This window comes from Sminthopsis crassicaudata, chromosome 2 (genome assembly GCF_048593235.1).
Source record: "Sminthopsis crassicaudata isolate SCR6 chromosome 2, ASM4859323v1, whole genome shotgun sequence".
Classification (NCBI taxonomy): domain Eukaryota; kingdom Metazoa; phylum Chordata; class Mammalia; order Dasyuromorphia; family Dasyuridae; genus Sminthopsis; species Sminthopsis crassicaudata.
Genome location: NC_133618.1, coordinates 359,289,343 through 359,308,923, shown reverse-complemented (window position 1 = coordinate 359,308,923; position 19,581 = coordinate 359,289,343). Strand labels below are relative to the sequence as shown.

The following is a 19,581-nucleotide window of genomic DNA, read 5'->3' as shown; positions in this document are numbered from 1 at the left end:
AGAGGGTGTTGGCAAATACTTGCTATAGAAAGGTGGGATTTTAATTGGGATTTAAAGGAAGGAGGTCAATAGTCAGAGCAGAGGAGGGAGAACAATCTAGGGTTAGAAGAGAGCCAGAGAGAATTCCTGGAGCTGAAAGATGGAATGTGTCTTGTTTGTGGAACAGAAATGCTAAGTTCAGGTTTAAGGATAGTAAAGATAAATATCTAATTTTTTTCCCCCACCAAAGTTTCCTGACCCCCTGAAATTTATCCATAGATACATAGTAAGCACTCTGACTTTAAAGGATTGTCTCTTCTAGCACTAAACTCCTGTGAATGAATGAATATCATTTATCTAGGTGTTTTAAGGCCTTTCCTTTTCCTGAAAGTCTTCCCTGAATGGAAATGCCTCATCAAGCATCCCTTCCTGTTCTATTTCCCGATAGGAAGTTTTCTTTTCTTCAGTAAACACTAAAGCTGTATGATTGAAATGAAGTATTGTTTCCTTGGTCCTGTGCAGCCCACATAGAGTTAAAGCTGAGAGGCTATGAGTGTGTTAGAGCTGCCAAACCCATCTCATCTCCCCATTTGGGAAAAAGAGAAAAGTCTAAGCAATTGAAAAGCTTCCAGGCAGTACGGGAAATGCCTTTTTCTATTGCACCTTGAGGCATTCAGGAACCTCCTCCCTCTGAGAATTCCTATCTCTGGGGGCCATGATTGAGGAAGCATCTCCAGGTGGCTGACAGACAGTGTGAGCAGGCTAGGAGCTGTGCTAAACTCCAGAGTCGCAAGGGAGTGAACAGCTGTGCAAACTTCCAGGGGCTTGTGCATGAAGCCTCACACCAGTAAGTGGCAGCTTTTCCGATCTGGAGTGATTCAAGCCCTTGTGTCTAAGTATATAAAAGCCCAGTTTTGGTTTCCAGTTCCAGGTTTCTCCTATCCCTCCGTAGGAATGTTCTTAACCTGATGACCCAACCTACTCCATTTGACTTCTCTATATTTTTGATAACAAGCTCCCTCAGATTAGAGTTCTGTCTGTACCTTGATACAAGTGCAGGCACAGAGGTAATTCAAGCTATCAGGTATTTATTAAGTTTCTGCTGTTTACAAGGCATAGTGGAAGGTGAGAAGAAACTAGATTTGCCTTTAGAGAATATATAACTGCGGATCTTATTTATATTCAACTGGTCTGTCTTGGCTCTTTTAACAACTCCGGGCTCTCTTTTCTGCTCAGCATTGTCCACTGATGGGCTTAGGGACTACTGAGGTAGCTGAAAAGTGGGTGTCTGCTACAGTCATCAAGAGCCAGGCTAACTGAAAAAACTATTGATAATTATTTCCTACTAGCTTTATCTTATCTTTTCTCTCTCAATAACCTAGTCTTAGCTTGGGCTTGGGCTTTCTGGTTTGCTAAGGGATCTCTAACCTCTAATCTAGATAAAAGTAGTTAGGAAACATAATGGCTAGAGTATAGGATATAGTCAGAAAGACTCAAGTTCAAATCTTGCCTCAAACACTTACTAACCCTGGGCAAGTCACATAATACTCTGCCTCAGTTTCCTCATGTGTAAAAATGTGTACCTATTTTCCAGGGTTTTGACAATCAAATGAGATATGTATATATAAGTGCTATATTAGATGCTAGGTGTCATTATTATTAATCTGGCAATGGTTGGGCAATTGCCTAAAGGTGATCTTTCATAACTTTTAAAAAATTCTTCCCTTTTTCTAGTTTTTCTTTCTTTTAGTCCATGCATGGTGTTCTCTTTCTCCATCTTTCTTTCCTTCTCTTTTTCTATCTCCCTCATTTCTTCATGTATTTCTCTCCTTTTTTCTAGCTTGATTTCTATCTCTCTCCCTCTGTTTTTCTTCTTCTTTCCTTCCTTCTCTATGTTTTTCTGTCTCCTTTTAAGAACACAGGGATGTACTTCCCCAGAAACCTTTTTGATCAGCAGAAAATCTCTTCCAGTGAAACAAGATGCTGGCCCCATGCCAGTCCTAGGGCCACCTTGAGGTCGATTGACCAGCTTGTGAGTCACTTGTTGGGAAATGTGAATGAAACCCAGCCCAACCATGCCAGCCTGAGAGGTCACTCTGGAAGGCCTGCTGATTTGCTGGGCAGACTGGGTAGGTCTTTATTAACTCTGCGACTGGTACCCAAATGGACACCCAAGCTCAGCAGAAATGGCCATAGCAACGGGGTTGGAGTTTCAGCACAGGTACCATAGACCTGGAAATCAGAGCAAGAACACAAAATGTCCACTGGACACAGCCCCCAGCCCAGTGGAAAAGCTGTTTCTGCCAGCATTTGATGAAACTTCAGGCCAAGGCAGGAGTTTGAGCTGTGGTGGTGGGACTAGTGTACAGAGGCATAGCAGCCCCTCACCCCTGGCTTTCTCTTGGCTGCAAAAGACAGGTGGTTAAAGAACAAATGCTGGAAAGTGTTTTTCAGAAGTATGTGGGTTTGGCAAAAGGAAATTTGTTTCTCTTTCTAGACTGTAGAACATAGAATATCAATATTGGAAGGGACCTTAAAGACTATACAGAGAGCCATTTAAACTCCTTCTCATTTTACATTTGGCGACCTGAAGGAATGGGAGTAATGGGGAACAGAGAAGAGACTTGTCTAAAGTAATCAGGGTTAGTCAAGATTCAAACAAGATGTCCTTCCTTTGTTCACTTCTCAGAAGTAGCATGTTATCTACTGACATCCAAAAGGATGTCACTTTTGTATCACTTTAGGTCTGGGGTTTGAAGCTCTAGAAGCAACTTGAACCTGGAGAGAGACAGTATATTTCCAGTGGCTTTCAGGCAATCAATATTGACTGCCTCTTATGTGCTAGGCACTGTGCTAAGTGTTGGGGATACAAAAAGAGGCAAAAGATGGTCCCTATCTCAAGGAGTTAACAAGGGGCAGCTAGGTGGCACAGTGGATAGAGCACCAGTCTTAAATTCAGAAGGATCCGAGTTCAAACTGATTTCAGACACTAAACACTTCCTAGCTGTGTGACCCTGGGCAAGTCACTTAACCCCAGCCTCAGGGGAAAAAAAAAAGGAGTTCACAGGCTAATAGAGGAAAAAAAGTCACAAGCAAATAAGTTGTAAACAAGATAAATAAGAAATAGTTTAAAAAGGAAAGACACTGGAGTTGAAGATTGGTGAAGGCTTTCTATAAAAGGTTCTAACCCTGGGCATTTTTAGTTGGCACTTAAAGGAAGCCAGGAAGGGCAGTAGTCAATGTTGAAGAAAAATCATCCAGATCTAGGGGACAACCAAAGGGAATGTTCAGAGTCCAGAGGTGGATTGTCTTGTTTGTGGAACAGTCAGGAAGCTATGTCATTGCATCAAAGAGTTTGTGTTAAGGAGTATGGTGTAAGATGAATGAAAAGGTAAGAGGACACTAGATTTTGAAGAACTTTGAATGCAAACACAGTGTTTTGTAATTGTTCCTGGAGGCAATAGGAAGACACTGGAGTTTATTGAGTTGGGGAATGGAATGATCAGTTCTGCATTTTTGGGAAAATCATTGCAGTGGCTGAATGGAAGGTAGCGTGGAGTAGTAGGCTTGAGGCAGCCCGACTCTCCAGCAAGTTATTGCAGAAATCAAATGGTAATAAGGATCTACACTAGAATGGTCACTGTGTTAGAAGAAAAGAGCCATATTTGAAAGATATTGCAAAAGTGAAATCTGCAGACCTTGGGATGTATATGGGATGGGGTGGGGAAGGAGGAGGAGGAGGACAACGGAGAAACAGTGAAGAATCCAGGATGAATCTTAAGTTGCAATTCTGAGGATGGTGTTTCCTTTTGTACTAATAGGGAAGGTAGAGGGGGAAAGAGAATGAATCCTGTTTGATCAAATTGAGTTTAAGATATCTACTGGGCATCCAGTTTGAGGTGTCTGAAAGTCAGTTGGTGTTGTAAGATTGGAAATCATCAGAGAAGTTGGGTTAGGATAGGTAAATTCCAGAATGGTAATTATCCCTAAAAACTACATGAGATCATCAAAGGAGTAGTACAGAAGGAAAAGAGAAGAAAGCCCAGGAGAGAACTCTGTAGAACACACATAGTTAGAGAGTGTGTTCTGGAGAAGGATCAAACAAGGATGGGTCAGATAGGAGGAAAATCTGGAGAGAGTGGTATCCCAAAAACCTGGAGTAATGTAATCAAGGAAAATAAGGATTGAGAAAAGACCATTGGACTTTGCAACTACAAGACCACAACTAACTTTAGAAAGAAGTTTCAGTGCAATGATAAGGTCAGAAGCCAGATTATAAGAGGTGAGAGAAAAGAAAAGAAAAGAGTAAGAGAGGGGGCAGCTAGGTGGCGCAGTGGATAGAGCACCAGCCCTGAAGTCAGGAGGACCTGAGTTCAAATCTGGTCTCAGACACTTAACACTGCCTAGCTGTGTGACCCTGGGCAAGGCACTTAACTGCAGCCTCAGGGGGAAAAAAAAAAGAGTAAGAGAAGAGAAAGTGGAGGCCCCTATTAGAGATGACAGTAGTTAAGTGGGATGGAAGGATCAAGGGTGTTGTTTTTTTGTTTGTTTGTTTTTCAGGATAGGGGAGACATTTGTAGGCAGTAGGAAAAAACCTTGAGAGGGGGAGGTTAAAAATTAGTGAAAAAGTGAAAATGATAGAAGGAGAAATCTACTGGAGGAGATTGCATCGAATGGGATCACTTGGAATGCCTGACCCTCTAAATCTGTTGCTTTTACACTGCCCTATCTACCTTGCCTCTGCTTGGCTTCATTAAGGCTTCATCCATGATCCAATAATTAAATGCCTTTAGAGTTAGCCACTTCTCTCTGCCTATGAAAGCCAGGACTGGCCCATAGTTAGGAAGATAGCATTCAAAGCTTAATGCTTTGGATCCTGGTTGTTAAGAGTAAGGGGAGTAGGAACTTAAGAAATCAACTAGTCTACCCTTTGTCTTCTAGATAAGGAAATAGAGGCCTGCAGAGGTAAGGATGCCCAACGTCAGTGAGCCTTTTTCTACTCAATGATCTTTCCATTGCTTTCTCCAGTGTCTCTTCTCACATCCCTTTTGGTAGGTATTTTTTCCAGCACACATCTGACCTAGCAAGGTCTTCCCTTTGTGTCCCCACCTCTTGCTAAGGTTGAGAGAGAGCATCAATCGATGAGCTCTATATATCAAGAAATCCCCAGCTGTTCAGCCACTGGATACTCTAGGCTTCCTGTCTTTATTCTCTTTAATTCTTTAATATCTTATCAGTGTTGGTGTGTGTATGTGTGTACACACACCTCTGTCACTTCCCAATGATTCCCCCTCCAAAAAACAAAGCCAATCAGCTAACAAAATAGATTGTTAGCCATGTCTAGAAATGGATACCTCTTTCCACATGTATGGTCTCCTCTCTACCCAAAGGCAAGAGCCATAACATGATCTGGAGACATTGTCTCAAAAAGCCAAACCATAAGTATAACTGAAGTGTAACATTGTACATGTGTCTGTAACATTGTCACACATTTACCTTTGTACCAAAGACATGTGACCAGCTAGTACTAGGGTGTCAGGAGCCTTTAGCTCCAGTTCTCCTACTGACTCATTATGTGAACATTGGTGCCTTCTTGTTCTTGATCTCATTTATTTCATCTGTAAATGGGGTAAGATGAGATAATAACTCATCTCTGTTACAACTTGTTGTAATCTTCCAGGATCCTTTAACTTTGTACATAAAAACATCTAAACTTTCTAAGAGTCAGGGAGAATACATAAATTCATAGTTATCAAGAGGACTTCTGGGGGCGGCTTCCCTGCCAGGCATCTCCCCTGATTCAGGCCATTAGCAAAGAGGAAGAACTTTAGTGTCCCAATTTTTATCTTCCTCTGTTCTTCCCCAGGTCATCAACATGCACTAATTTCTCCATCTTGACCCATTGATGAGCTAGTCTTAAGTGCACACTTTCCTCGTCTCTTGTGTCCTTTGCCCCATAGCCTCTTGCCATCCTTGCCCTGTCAAGTACCTGCCTTGGCGTACAATAGGAATGCAACACATGCTACAGAGGAAAGACATAGAAAATCATGAAGGTTTGCTGACCACGTCACTACACATTTATGTTACATCATTTCAGTCAGACCCTCACTACAGCAAGACAATCATTACCACCACCCCTCCTCTGTCCCCGGATTACCTCACCATTACACTAACTACAATGGCTTTTCCATACCTTTCCATCCCTTCTCAAACGTCCCAGGACTCCCCTTCCTTTTAGCCTGTTTACAGAGAGCCTTGGAGGCCATTCTTAAAGAGCTCACTCTTCTGTTTTCTTCCTTACTGACTCTCACTTCCACCTATCTCATGTGAAAGAGGTGAATTTTCTTCTTGCCAAGACAAACTCTTTTTTTCTGTGTGCACAAGTGATTTTATTACATCCCATCTTTTCCAGCAGATTGTCCTATCATTCCTGCTCTCTTTAATCTTTCCTGCTGCTTCCCTGCCTCTCCAGTTCTCCCCTGTCCTCAAAAGACCTTCGGTTGGACCAGTCCATCCCTGCTAGCTATTACCTTTTGTCTCTTCTCCCTTTCTTAACTAAACTTCTTGAGAAAGCCATTTACAAATGGTGTCTCTACCTCCTTTTCCTCACTCTCTCCTTAACTATAGTCTGGCTTTTGATTCCATCATTCAATAGAAACTGCCCTCTCCAAAGTTACCATTTTGTTGATGTTCAGTCATTTCAGTCTTGACTGACTCTTCATGACTCCATTTGGGATTTTCTTGGTAAAGATACTGGAGTGGTTTATCATTTCCTTCTCCAGCTCCTTTTTACAGATGAGGAAACTCAGGCAAAATGGGTTACATGACTAACCCAAAGTCATGTAGCTAATACTCATTAGAGGAAGGATTTGATCTCAGTCTTCCTGATGCCAGGCTATCTACAGCACCACCTAGATACCCTTCTCCTTATTATCTCTGTGCTCAAATGTAAAATCCTCTGTTTGACTTTTAAAGTCCTTCATATTTTTTCAATTTTTCTATACCTTCCTCTCCTTTGCAGTATGCTCTCCAGTGGCACGGATCTCCTGTTTCTCCCACAGCACATTTCCATCTCCTAGTTCTCTGTATTTTCCCTGGTGGTACTCTCTAGCTACTTCCTGGACAATCCTCCCTACTTGTCTTCCTTTTAACTTTCTAATTTGCTTCAAGTTTCAACTAAACTCCCACTTCTACAGGAATCCTTTCCTGAACCTCGTTAATGCTAGTACCTTCCCTCTGTTGATTATCTCTAGTGTATCCTAGATACATCTTATTTATAGTTTTTTACTTGTTATTTTTCTCTTTAGAGTATAAGATCCTTGAAGGCACAGAAACTGAGGTTTGTTTGATTGATTTTTTTTTTTAATTATTACTTTTGCTTTTCTTTGTATCCCTAGTGATTAGCATAGTGTCTGGCATATAGTAGGTATTTAATAAGTGATTTTTGAAGTTGACTGTACTCTGCACACACAGTAAAGCACTAGAGGTGAATGTTGCTTTGAATTGAATTGGTCTGTACCTGGGCAAGAATTTTTTCTAATAAAACAACTGATTCCTGTAAGGGAGGCTCCAGAAATCGTCTTATTCAGAATTTCCATCTCTGACAAGATTTTGTAACCTGTGGTCTATGCCTTTGTTCTTTTCCCCAAAATATTTTGATAACTATACTTTAGTATAGCTAATTTCTTTTGTAATACTGTGCATTTTATTACACAATCTGAAAACACAATTCTAAGGAATGGAGCTCATGACACAAGAAAGATCAACCCTTATTCTCCGTGATAATGACTCTTAACTTTGGACTGGTGAGGAGATGAGTGCACATGAATGTAGTAGACTGTTACAGAGCTGCAAGAAATAATGATACAAGGAAATCAGAGAAGCATAGGAAGACTTGAGAACTAATGCTGAGTGAATTAAGTAAGACCAGACAAAAATTACAATAATGTAAATAGAAAGAACAATAACAACAGCGAGAAACTGAACTCTGCAGAGTTCTGTCCACGTTTGGGCCTCAGAAGAATTCAGAAAATGTCCCTTCATCCATTTATTGCAGGACTGTGAATGTAAAATTCTGAATATACAGTTATCTCTTCCACGTGACTCTCCCCATTGCAATTTTGATATATTATGAGTTGGCATAAGAAATTAAATGGGGGGGGGGCAGCTAGGTGGTGCAGTGGATAGAGCACCAGCCCTGAATTCAGGAGGACCTGAGTTCAAATGTGGTCTCAGACACTTAACACTTCCTAGCTGTGTGACCCTGGGCAAGTCACTTAACCCCAGCCTCAGAAAAAAAAAAACCCAAAACAAAACAAAAAGAAATTAAATGGGAATTTTAGGGGAGTTTTGTGGGAAGCACACACAGAGAGCCTATGACCAAATACTTAATCCAAACTTTACAACCACCCATAAAAAAAGAAGAAAAAATTCAAACTTCTTCTCTGGTATAAAGAGAGGATCAAAAAATTTTACAAGAATTTTCCAGATTGCAGGAGTACTGCATTTCTAACATCTTCACCCTTAGAGGTGGAAGGGATAACTGTGCAGTCTGGCAGAGGTAAGCTTGTTGCTCTGAATAGCTTTTTTTATTTCCCTTTTAATGTGTGTAATAAGGAATGACTTAGTAAAGAGGGGAAGGAATTTGCCTATTACTTAATGTGATATAAAATTAAAAGGGAATAAACAAAATGGGAAAGAACATACACCAAAGTATTGTATTTTAAGAACTTATCACACATCTTTGCTTTACCCATCTACTCTGCCTCTTAGTTTAGTTCAGCAAACACTTATTTATTTATTTATTTATTTTGGATGCCTCAGTTTGCCTTTATTGCATTTAATTGCCACACTTGATTGCAAAAAAAAAATCCAGGACATACTCCAAAAAGATTAGGGACCCTACACGGTACACATGCTTTCTCTTGATAAACTTCTGAGTGTCTATCATATTCAAGCAAGTGACTTCTAGCTCTCTAAGTAAAATCCTCCTCTTTTCCTATCCTTCACTCCCAGATCACTATTTCCTATCAGATATTTTGGATTAATGTTCATCTAAACTGAACTCATTATCTTTTCCTCTAAACACTTCCCTATTAAAAATTCTGATTGAAGGCAACTCCATCCTTACAGCTAAGGTTTCTCACCTTAATCCCATTCTTGGCTCCTCACTTCCTATCACTCTCCATTACCAGTCAATTAGTTGCTATATCTTTCTATTTCTACCTCTTGCTTCTGATACCTCTCTAATCACACAGCAATCACTTTTGTTCAGCCCCTTATCAATTTTTCCTAGATTATTTCAGCAAACATTTATTAAGTACCTTGGGCTAGGCACTAGGGATGCAAATAAAAGAAATTACATTGTCTTTGCTCTTAAGGAACTTATAGACCTTGCTATCTACAGTCTGATCTAAAAGCATAATTCAAGGTATAATGTGATAGGGTAAAAAGGTAGAAAGATCAAAGAGAAACTCAAAGAATTCTAGGAAAAATTTGAGGAGAGAAAAATAATTTTCACTTTTGAGTTTGGGGTATATAAGTAAGAAAGAAAATGACCTCCACTTGGAGGAGAAGCAAGATTTCAAGGATGCTATGAGTTCTCAGAATAGGGGTAGGGAAAAGGGTTATTCTTGCTCCGAGGGGCAGGTCTAACAGGCACCCTATTAGTTTAGTAATTTATATATATATATATATATATATATATATATATATATATATATATATATATATATATATATATATATATATATATATATATATATTGGCTTAAAATTTACAGATTCCTTTTGGTGGTTATTTATTCTGTGTATCAAAATAATAAGTACCTTTAATGTTACTCAAGAACCAATCAGGACTTCTGAGTTTTACAAATATTTACACCACAAAACAAACATGGCCCAAGTCCAACTTGATCTTGATAAAAATGTCTTTATATGTACAAGATTAAATGACCCACAAGAAAGGGAATCTAGCATCAAATGGTCAGAAGCGAGTAAGGGTTAAGAAAGTCAAATCTATTTGTGAACGAATAAATGTTAGATGTGGTTATGGGAGGAGCCTACAAAATTCAGGGTCTATCCTCCCTAGCCTCTCAAGATCACATTCAAGCTCAACATGTTTTGTATTTTTAAATAAGTTTATAATCCAATAGACACACAAAACAAAACTGCGCTGAGAAAAAACAGTCCATAAATCAATAAGTGTTAGAGGAAGGGGTAGGGAATAAAACGTCTTTGTATACAAGTGTCTAACACTCCCACATTGCCGGGTAAGAAGGGATTAATTGAACTCTTAATCAAAGGAGATTTCCTTTGCTCTAACATAGAAAGGCTATTGTAACAATTATATAGTAGCATTTAGCTATCACTTTTGTTGACTGGGATTTCCCCCCCCCCCACCCCCCCATTTTCATATGTAATAACATCTGTCAGCAGGACAGATTATGTTGACTTTTGTGGTCTTTCAGCATCCAACAAATCATAGGGACCACAAACCTACACTGCCAGGATCTGTTATAATTCTAGGTGATGAGGAAGGTACATGGCTAGAGGCCACCCAGAAACTGTGTCAAGAGAGGCAATGCTTAAGTTTTATCCCATCTCTAGACCAATAGAGTCCTGGCTTGGACACCTTTTCCTAACCTATGGCTAGATAGGGTACGATGGGAAAGGGGGTAGAGGAGCAACCAACCTCCTTTATAGATGTTGGTCAGAGATTAAAGCAGAGCTAATATAGTCCAGATTGGCTGGAATGTGTGAAGGCAAATAGGGCCATCTTAGACTGGAAAACTAGGAAGGAGAGCCTTCAGAATCACCCTAAGGAGTTTATATTTTATCCTATAAGTTAATAGGGAGTCACTGAAGTCCCAACATGTGGGTTTTAAAAATCAACTTTCACAAAGGCAGGACTGGACAATAAATCATATGAATAAATCCTAGGGGGTTTTATAAGAAGACAAAGTCATTATTAGGCAACATGGTAGTCAAAACTGCTAATGTTAAATTAAAAGAAATAATGCCAGAATTTATATCACACTGTATACATGTAGTGTAGCATAGCATATAGGATAGTAAAATATAATCCTATTCTCAGCATCGTATTTTAGATAGAATATTGACAAGATGGAATGTTTCTTTAACCAAAATGGCAGAGAACTGGGAAACAGTTGAAAGAACCCAGAGATATTTACATTCAAGGAGAGAAAATTTAGGATAATCATAATGATTCTCTTCAAGTATTTGAAACATTGGCATGTAGTATAATAATAATAATAATAATAATAATAATAATAATAACATTTATATGGTACTTTAAAATTTGTGAAACTCTTTATGAATATCTCATTTTGTCCTCATAATCTCTGAGAGATAGATGCTGTTATTATCTTCATTTACAGATGAAGAGGCAAATAGAGTTTTAAGTGTTTTGCCCCTGGTAACAAAACAGGATTTTTCTAACTCAAGGTCCAGTGCTCCATATACTGTATCATCTAGCTATATGAGCATTAGGGAATTACACTTTCTGCTTGATCCTAGAGAGCAAAATCAAGAACAATCTGTGGAATTTTTAGAGAAGCAAGATTTAGATTTGATAGCAGCAAAACATGCTTAACAATCTTTGATTCATAAGTAGAATATTGGAGATATTTTCCCTTGGCATTGAAACAAAGACTTGATAACCATTTGCTGGTTGTGTTGTGTTTACCTGGCCTCTGAGATAGATTCCTTTGGATTCAGAGTTTAAAACTTTTAAGCTTCTTTCTTTGAGTTGTTTTATGATCAGTGCCGTGCTATTTTTTTATTTTTGTTTTTTTTTTTTTCCTTTTTTTCAAAATTAATTTTATAATTATAACTTTTTTTTTTTTGAAAGTACATATGCATGGATAATTTTTTACAATATCCCTTGTACTCACTTCTGTTCCTAATTTTCCCCTCCTTCCCTCCACCCCCTTCCCTAGATGGCAGGCATTCCCATACATGTTAAATATTCTATATTATATCCTAGATACAATATATGTGTGCAGAATCGAATTTCTTGTTGCACAGGAAGAATTGGATTCAGAAGGTAAAGAAAACCTGGGACGAAAAACAAAAATACAAACAGTTTACATACATTTCCCAGTGTTCTTTCTCTGAGTGTAGCTGAGTCTGTCTCTGTCCATCATTGATCAATTGGAATTGGATTAGATCTTCTCTATGTTGAAGATATCCACTTCCATCAGAATACATCCTCATACAGTATTGTTGTTTAAGTGTGTAATGATCTCCTGGTTTTGCTCATTTCACTCAGCATCAGTTGATGTAAGTCCAAGCCTCTCTGTATTCATCCTGCTGGTCATTTCTTACAGAACAATAATATTCCATAACATTCATATACCACAAGTTACCCAACCATTCTCCAATTGATGGGCATGCATTCATTTTCCAGTTTCTAGTTATTACAAAAAGGGCTGCCACAAACATTTTGGTACATACAGGTCCCTTTCCCTTCTTTAGTATTTCTTTGGGATTTTTTTTTTTTTTTAAATTAAAGCTTTTTATTTACAAAACATATGCATGGGTAATTTTTCAACATTGACCCTTGTAAAACCTTTTGTTCCAAATTTTTCCTTCCTTGCCTCTATCACCTCCCCTAGATGGCAGGTAGTCCAATATATGTATTCATATTTATACACTTATCTTGCTGCACAAGAAAAATTGGATCTAGAAAGAAAAAAATCTAAGAAGGAAAACAAAATGCAAGCAAACATCAACAGAAATCGTGAAAATGCTATGTTGTGGTCCACACTCAGTTCCCATAGGCCTTTCTCTGGGTGTATATGGTTTTCTTCAACATTGAACAATTGGAAGTGGTTTGAATCATCTCATTGTTGAAGAGAGCCATGTCCATCAGAATTGGTCATCATATAGTCTTGTTGTTGCCATGTATAATGATCTCCTGGTCCTGCTCATTTTACTTAGCATCAGTTCATGTAAGTCTCTCCAGGCCTCTCTGTATTCATCCTGCTGGTCGTTTCTTAGGGAACAATAATATTCTATGACATTCATATACCGTAATTTACTCAGCCATTCTCCAGTTGATGGGCATCCATTTCGTTTCCAGTTTGTAGCCACTACAAAGAGGGCTGCCACAAACACCCCTGCACATGTGGGTCCCTTTCCCTCCTTTAAGATCTCTTTGGGATATAAGCCTAGTAGAAACACTGCTAGGTCAAAGAGTGCCATGCTATTTAGAAAAACTACTCATGGGCAGCAGTTTCTATGCAGGATGAAGTAATAGTAGGGATATTAGTTTATTGCATTAGACCAGGTGAGAAAGCATGTAAGGGGATGACAGTGGTCATAAAGAAGGAAAAGGTGTTATAAGGATACTATTAATTGATAAAGATACTTTTAACTTTATCAAGAGAACATGTGCTGAGCAAAACCAATGCAGCTAAGATTAGAAAAGAAGCAAGAAGCTGAGACCTGAGTTCAAATCTACCCTCAGTCACTTATTATCTGCGGGACCCCAGGCAAGTCATTTAACCTTGATTGCCTCCAGTAATAATAATAGTCACTCATTTGTGCAGCTAAGATTCCCATTTGCTAACAAAAAGGCTATGAATTTGATAGTTCTTGACCCACTGAGGAGGCACAAAGTTCAGAAAAAACATAATACCTGTCTTCATTAAACTTATATTGTGGTAAAAGAATAAGGTACATCCCACCCTTAATTGAATGGTGTAGGGGGGTGGGGAGCTAGATGATTTGTATTCTAGTAGAAGGGGCACTATATTCACAAACAGGAGACCTGTATCCTAATGCTCCAAGTATCACTCAAGCTGTGTAACTTTAGATAAGTCATTTAACTATTGATTTGGGCCATCTAAAAAATTAGCACAATAATCTCTCACATTCACATGGTACTTCATGCTTTATACAATGCTTGTATGTACAAATACTCAGGCCTGGTAAGGATCTCAAGCTAGAAGTGAGCTCATAAGAATGGATCAGCTGCTAGGTTTGTACCCAAAGAAAACCAAGTTCTCTAATGTTGGCAGATTACTCCTTTTCTTTCCTCTCCTCCTCCCACATCCTCCACTTAGATATAGAACATAGTGGTAGATTTCAGTTCATAAGTTCTCCCATCTCAGTAACCCCTTATGAAGTTACTGGTACTGAACACTAGCTTTTTAGAAAACTTTCTACATTGCTAACTAAATCTTCCTTTAAAAAAACAAGCCAAGTTATGTTTTATCCTTTAGCTCAACTATTCCCTTATCTTTACAAGCAGATTCATTGTGACTTATAGAGCTGGCCACGTGGGGTGGATGGTGAAATATAGATTTATTGAATGAATTTGATTATCTCTACCCTTTAAATTAAATATATCACCTTAAATATATCATGCTTCTTGGCATAGAGAATCACTTCTAGTTCTAGTTTGTGGAAATAAAACTCCAGGGGTAGCATGAGGGCTTGCTGCAAAATTAGCAAAATTTGGATACAACTTCCATCTTGGAAATCAAAGGTTTACTATAACACTTAACCTCAATGCCTTCCAGACAACTCTTATTAAGACTAAATGTTACATGATATAACCTCTATCAGATTTCTTGCTGTCTTGGGGATTGAAAAGGAGGGAGAAAAATTTGAACCTCAATATTTTTTGGAAATGAATGTTGAAGATTATCTTTACAGGTAATTGGAAATAAAGTACTATTTTTTTTTTCCCTGAGGCTGGGGTTAAGTGACTTGCCCAGGGTCACACAACTAAAAGTGTTAAGTGACTGAGACCAGATTTGAACTCAGGTCCTCCTGAATTCAAGGCTGGTGCTGTATCCACTGCGCCACCTAGCTTCCCCAATAAAGTACTATTAAAAAAAGAGTAGATGTTAGAAAATAGTTACTTATCTGCATTAGCAAATGAAATTTACTTACCTGAAATCTCCCTACTTAGGCCACTTACTTCATTTAGACAAAAAATAAAAGAACTAACAAAATTTAAGTGGTTAGGCAGTAATAACAATTGACATTTCAATACTATTTAAATGTTTACAAAATGTTTCATATTATTTTGCTTCTCATGATGATGCTATGAATTTGGTTACTACAGTTCACATAACCAGTATGTGTCAAAGATAAAGCCTTTCACAGATGAGGCAGCTAAGACACAGAAAAGGGAAGGGACATTTAATTAATATTAGAACTGGAACAAACTTAGATTCTTGACTTCCAGCCCCAGGTTCTTTGCTCTACATCACAGAATCAGAATTTGGAGGTTACCTTAGTTATTTATAACTGACTCACTTTTGTGACTCAACTGTCAGTGGCTATCAAACCTCAATTCTCATCATTTGATGTCAAAACAAATCAAATTTCTTCCCCACAAGACAATCCTTCAAATACTCACACACAAAAAAAGTATCTTAGCATCTCTCTTCCCTCAGTCTTTTCTTCTTCATATTGAACATGTCCAGTTGCTTAAGCAAATCTTCACAGAGCATAAACCCTAGGTACTTCCAGATACTTGTTTTCCTTCTCTTGACATTTTTTACCTCATCACTAATTTTTTTCTTGAACTTGAATTTCATAAACAAAGAAACACTTTCCACTAAAGCAGATTGGTCCCTGCCTTGGAGATTTGCCTGGGGCAACTTAAGAGGTCACCTGCCTTAGCCAAGTTCATACATTTTTTGTCAGAAGCTGGTTTAGAAGAACTCACATTCCCCTGTCTTCTGGAAGTCAGCTCCTTTGCTCCACACTGCTATATTACTGTCATTGGTGATCACTACTGGGATTAGTGATTACTGTCATTAGACTAGTGGTCTTCCTAACTCTAGCTTGAGTAGCAGAACTACATATTTGATAAAAACAAGTCAGAGTATGGTGGGAACTTCACTTCCATATTCCTAGAAACCCTGCCTGTCATAATGCAGCCCAAAATCAAACCTTTTTTAGTTGCCATATCATATTATTAATTCATTGGTGACACCATACTTCTCTAGCTTTTCCTGATGATAATTATAGCCCTTGTTCATCTACCCTTCCAGCCTGAGTCTTTCCAGACTCAAGAGTTCTCACTTATCTTGTCTCTCCCCTCTTTTCTAGGGTCCTTCCTCTGCTGGAACATACCCTTGGCCAGATCTCCCTGAGCAGCCCCTCTGGCTCTGAGCTCAGCGAGGTCACCAGATCCTATTCCCGCTATGACCTGGATGAGATTGACGCATACTGGCTGGAGCTTGTCAACTTGGAGCTAAAGGAGATGGGTATGTGTGCTGCCTGCCCTGTGGCCTACCTTGTGGGAGGGGACTTAATGCCAAGCTGGTTGCAAAGGGGACTGAAAGATGGCAGAGTTAGAACTCAGATATAACCTCTACACTCTGAGCAAGGAAGTTTACTTTTCAATCAAACTATTTCTTGAATTAAATGAGCTTTGATACTGACTGCTTGCCCTAAGATCTGTTGCTTAAAGTTCATAGGTTATTAGAATATTGAGGCCCAAAGAGTAACTTGGCTGAGACACACAGTGGCAGAATCTGATGAAGCCAGGGCTTATGACTACAAGTTTATACCTGAGAAGCAGCTAGATGGGGAAGTGGACAGAGCACTAGCCCTGGAGTCAGGAGAACTGAATTCAAATCTTGCCTCAGACATGTTAAAGTGACTAGCCAAGTCACTTAACCTCAACTGCCTCTCTCACGCACACAAAAAAAGTTTATGACTGAAGTTTCTGTACTCTGAGGATTACCTGCATGTGGCCTTTGTCTTCCTGGCTGAACTGTCTTTAAAAAAAAGGGAAAGTATGTGTATCCTCTTGTATCACCTTGTATCTACCTGCCTTCATTTTCCCTTCCACTCTAGCATCAAAAATGAGGCAATACATATATATAGTTAGATGTATAATGTAGATAGTTAATGATGACTTGGTAATTAACGCACACACACACACACATACACACACACACACACACACACACACACACACACACACACACACACACACTCTTCAGTCTTACCATATAAGCAGTGTGTTCCACATTCATATACCTTTCATCTCTACCTCTACAAAGGAGCAATGGAGGTTCTTTTTTTCCCCTCTTTTTATAGAGCTTTGAATCTTTTTCTTAACCTTAGCAAATATTTATTATATTTTATTTTTCCAAATACAGGCAAAGATAGTTTTCACCATTTACCTCTGTAAAATCTTGTGTTCCAAATTTTTCTCCTTTCCACTTTCCTTTTCCTCAAGGCAGCAAAGCAATCTGATATAGGTTAAACATGTGCAATTCTTCTAAACATATTTTCATATTCATTATGCTATACAAGAAAAATCAGATCAAAAGTGGGGAAAAAACAATAACAAAAAATGCTTTGATCTACATTCAGTCTCCATAGTTCTCTCTCTGGATGCAGATGGCACTTTCCATCACAATCTATTGGAATTGCCTTAAATCATCTCATTGTTGAAAGGAGCCAAGTCCATCACAGTTGACCATCACATAATCTTGTTACTATGTATGATATTTTCTTGGATATTTTCTTTCACTTAGTATCAGTTCATGTATATCCTTCCTGGCTTTTCTGAAATCAGCCTGATCATCATTTCTTATAGAAAATAATATTCTATTGCATCATAGCTATTCTCCAGCTGATGAGAATCCACTCAGTTTCCAATTCCTTGCCACTACAAAAAGGGCTGCTGCAAATATTTTTGCTCAGGTGGATTCTTTCCCTTCTTTTATGATCTCTTTGGAATACCGATCCAGTAGAGACACTGCTGGGTCAAAGGATATACACAATTTTATTACCCTTTGGGCAAGAGCATTCAATCTTGGTGGGGAATTTTTTGTTTTTTCCTTTCCATTAATACTTATAGTCATTTTTCACTACAAAAAAAGTATCAACTGATTTTTTAAAAATGGAGTCATTTATGCTTAAACAGGTAGAGGCACGGAAAAGAAAAAAAGGAAGTATAGTAGGAAAGAGATGGTAATTAGCTGAGGTTTTTTACTCTGGCTTCATGATGATAGACTACATAACCTTGTACAAGATCCCTTTTCCTTTCTGAATCTTAGATTCCCATCTGTAAAATTGAGGTATTTGGAATAGGTGATTTTTAAGGACCTTTTGAAAAGCTCTGATTAAACAAATTCCCTTTTCCTTCAGGGGAATAGGTTTCAAAATAACCTATTTCCTTTCTTATCATTTATCATAATCATCTCATCATTTTTCTTCTCATTATAACTCTTTCTTAGCTTTTCTACTATCTGTAGTAGGGTAGACACACTTCACATTTATTCTCTGTATTTTTAGCTCTGGTGACCCATGACTGAGCTTTGATTTCTTGTTTCCATTATCATCCTCCCTAAGCAAGAAGCCCAAAGAATTCTCATTGACCCCTTAAAAAATCATGCCTCAGAATTTATAAATTTATAAATTCATCCACAAAAATTTATTAATTACCTAATTTTTGGGATAATTTAAGTGGGGAACTCCACAAAGTTTTCCCAGCCTTCATGGAATTTATGGGTCTAGGATGGAATAAAACACAAAGATAATTTTTACATATATCATCATTATCAATGGTTCATATTTATATAGCATGTTATGCTATATAACCATGTTATGTTTGCAAAGATTTTTGAATACCTTATTTTATTCAAACCTCACAAGAGTCACTGGAGAGAGATATAAGTACTAGTCCTATTTTTTATAAAATGAGACTACAAGGTTAAGTTATTTGTCCAGGAATACACACAGCTAATAAGCAGTTAAGGCACAGTTTGAATCAAGGCCTTCTAAGTAGCACATTTAACTTTTCAAAATATTTTGATATTGAGATGATATTGATAGTAGATGAACTCTGGCTTGAAATTCAGTATACTTAAGTTCTGATCTTGTTTTCTGCTCAACTTGGGCAAGTTGACTTCCCCATCTAGACTATTGTTTCCCCATCTGTAAAATGAGGGGATTGTCTGTCAGTCAATAAACCTCTATTAAGCACCCACTTTATGCCAGGCACTATTCTAAGCACTGGGAATACAAAAAGAAGTAAGAGATAATCCCTACCTACCAAGATCCAACTCCTAGTTCTGCCTTATTCTATAAGATCTTCCATCGTTTAGAATAAACAATTGAAGACCTCCTTGTTTCATAGTGAAAGAAGTGCGAACCACATGGGTTATAATAAAAGATGCCACTCAGAGATACCTGGGCCTACCCCTGACCAGAGGGGTTAGCTTTTGTCTCATGAGCCCTAGAGGTTGGTTTCCAAGGCCTTGCCTCAAAACTGGCCAGTAGTCTTTTGCTTTGAGGTTCCGAATTACAGTGAGATTGGCGTTTAAGGTCTGAGAAAAAATAAGTGAAGCTCAATGCCCAGGTCAGCTGAAACCTTAAGATATCATGAATGTATCCTAGCTGACGCATAGAAGTGCTATGGAAAAGTGAGCTGCTGAGACTGTCCTTTGATGCTATTTCCCAGGTGTGGCAAAGATGTCTGGAAACATTTCTAAGCCATTGGGTTTGGGGGATAGACAGAAGTTTAGGTTCCTTGACCTTGGCCAATAGTGCTACCTCAGAGCCCAGAGTCTTCTGCCAGCCATTCCTCCTAGCTTAG

General features: G+C 38.5%; 1 protein-coding gene across 6 annotated transcripts in view; it reads left to right on the top strand.

Annotated features, from left to right (window-relative positions):
* JADE2 (jade family PHD finger 2) overlaps positions 1-19,581 on the top strand; it is a 203,803-nt gene that overhangs the window by 117,167 nt on the left and 67,055 nt on the right. For all 6 annotated transcript variants that reach the window (XM_074290907.1, XM_074290908.1, XM_074290902.1 and 3 more), the window contains one exon: positions 16,074-16,231. In XM_074290907.1, the coding sequence (XP_074147008.1) occupies positions 16,074-16,231 (158 nt within the window). The remainder of the gene's footprint in view (positions 1-16,073; positions 16,232-19,581) is intronic.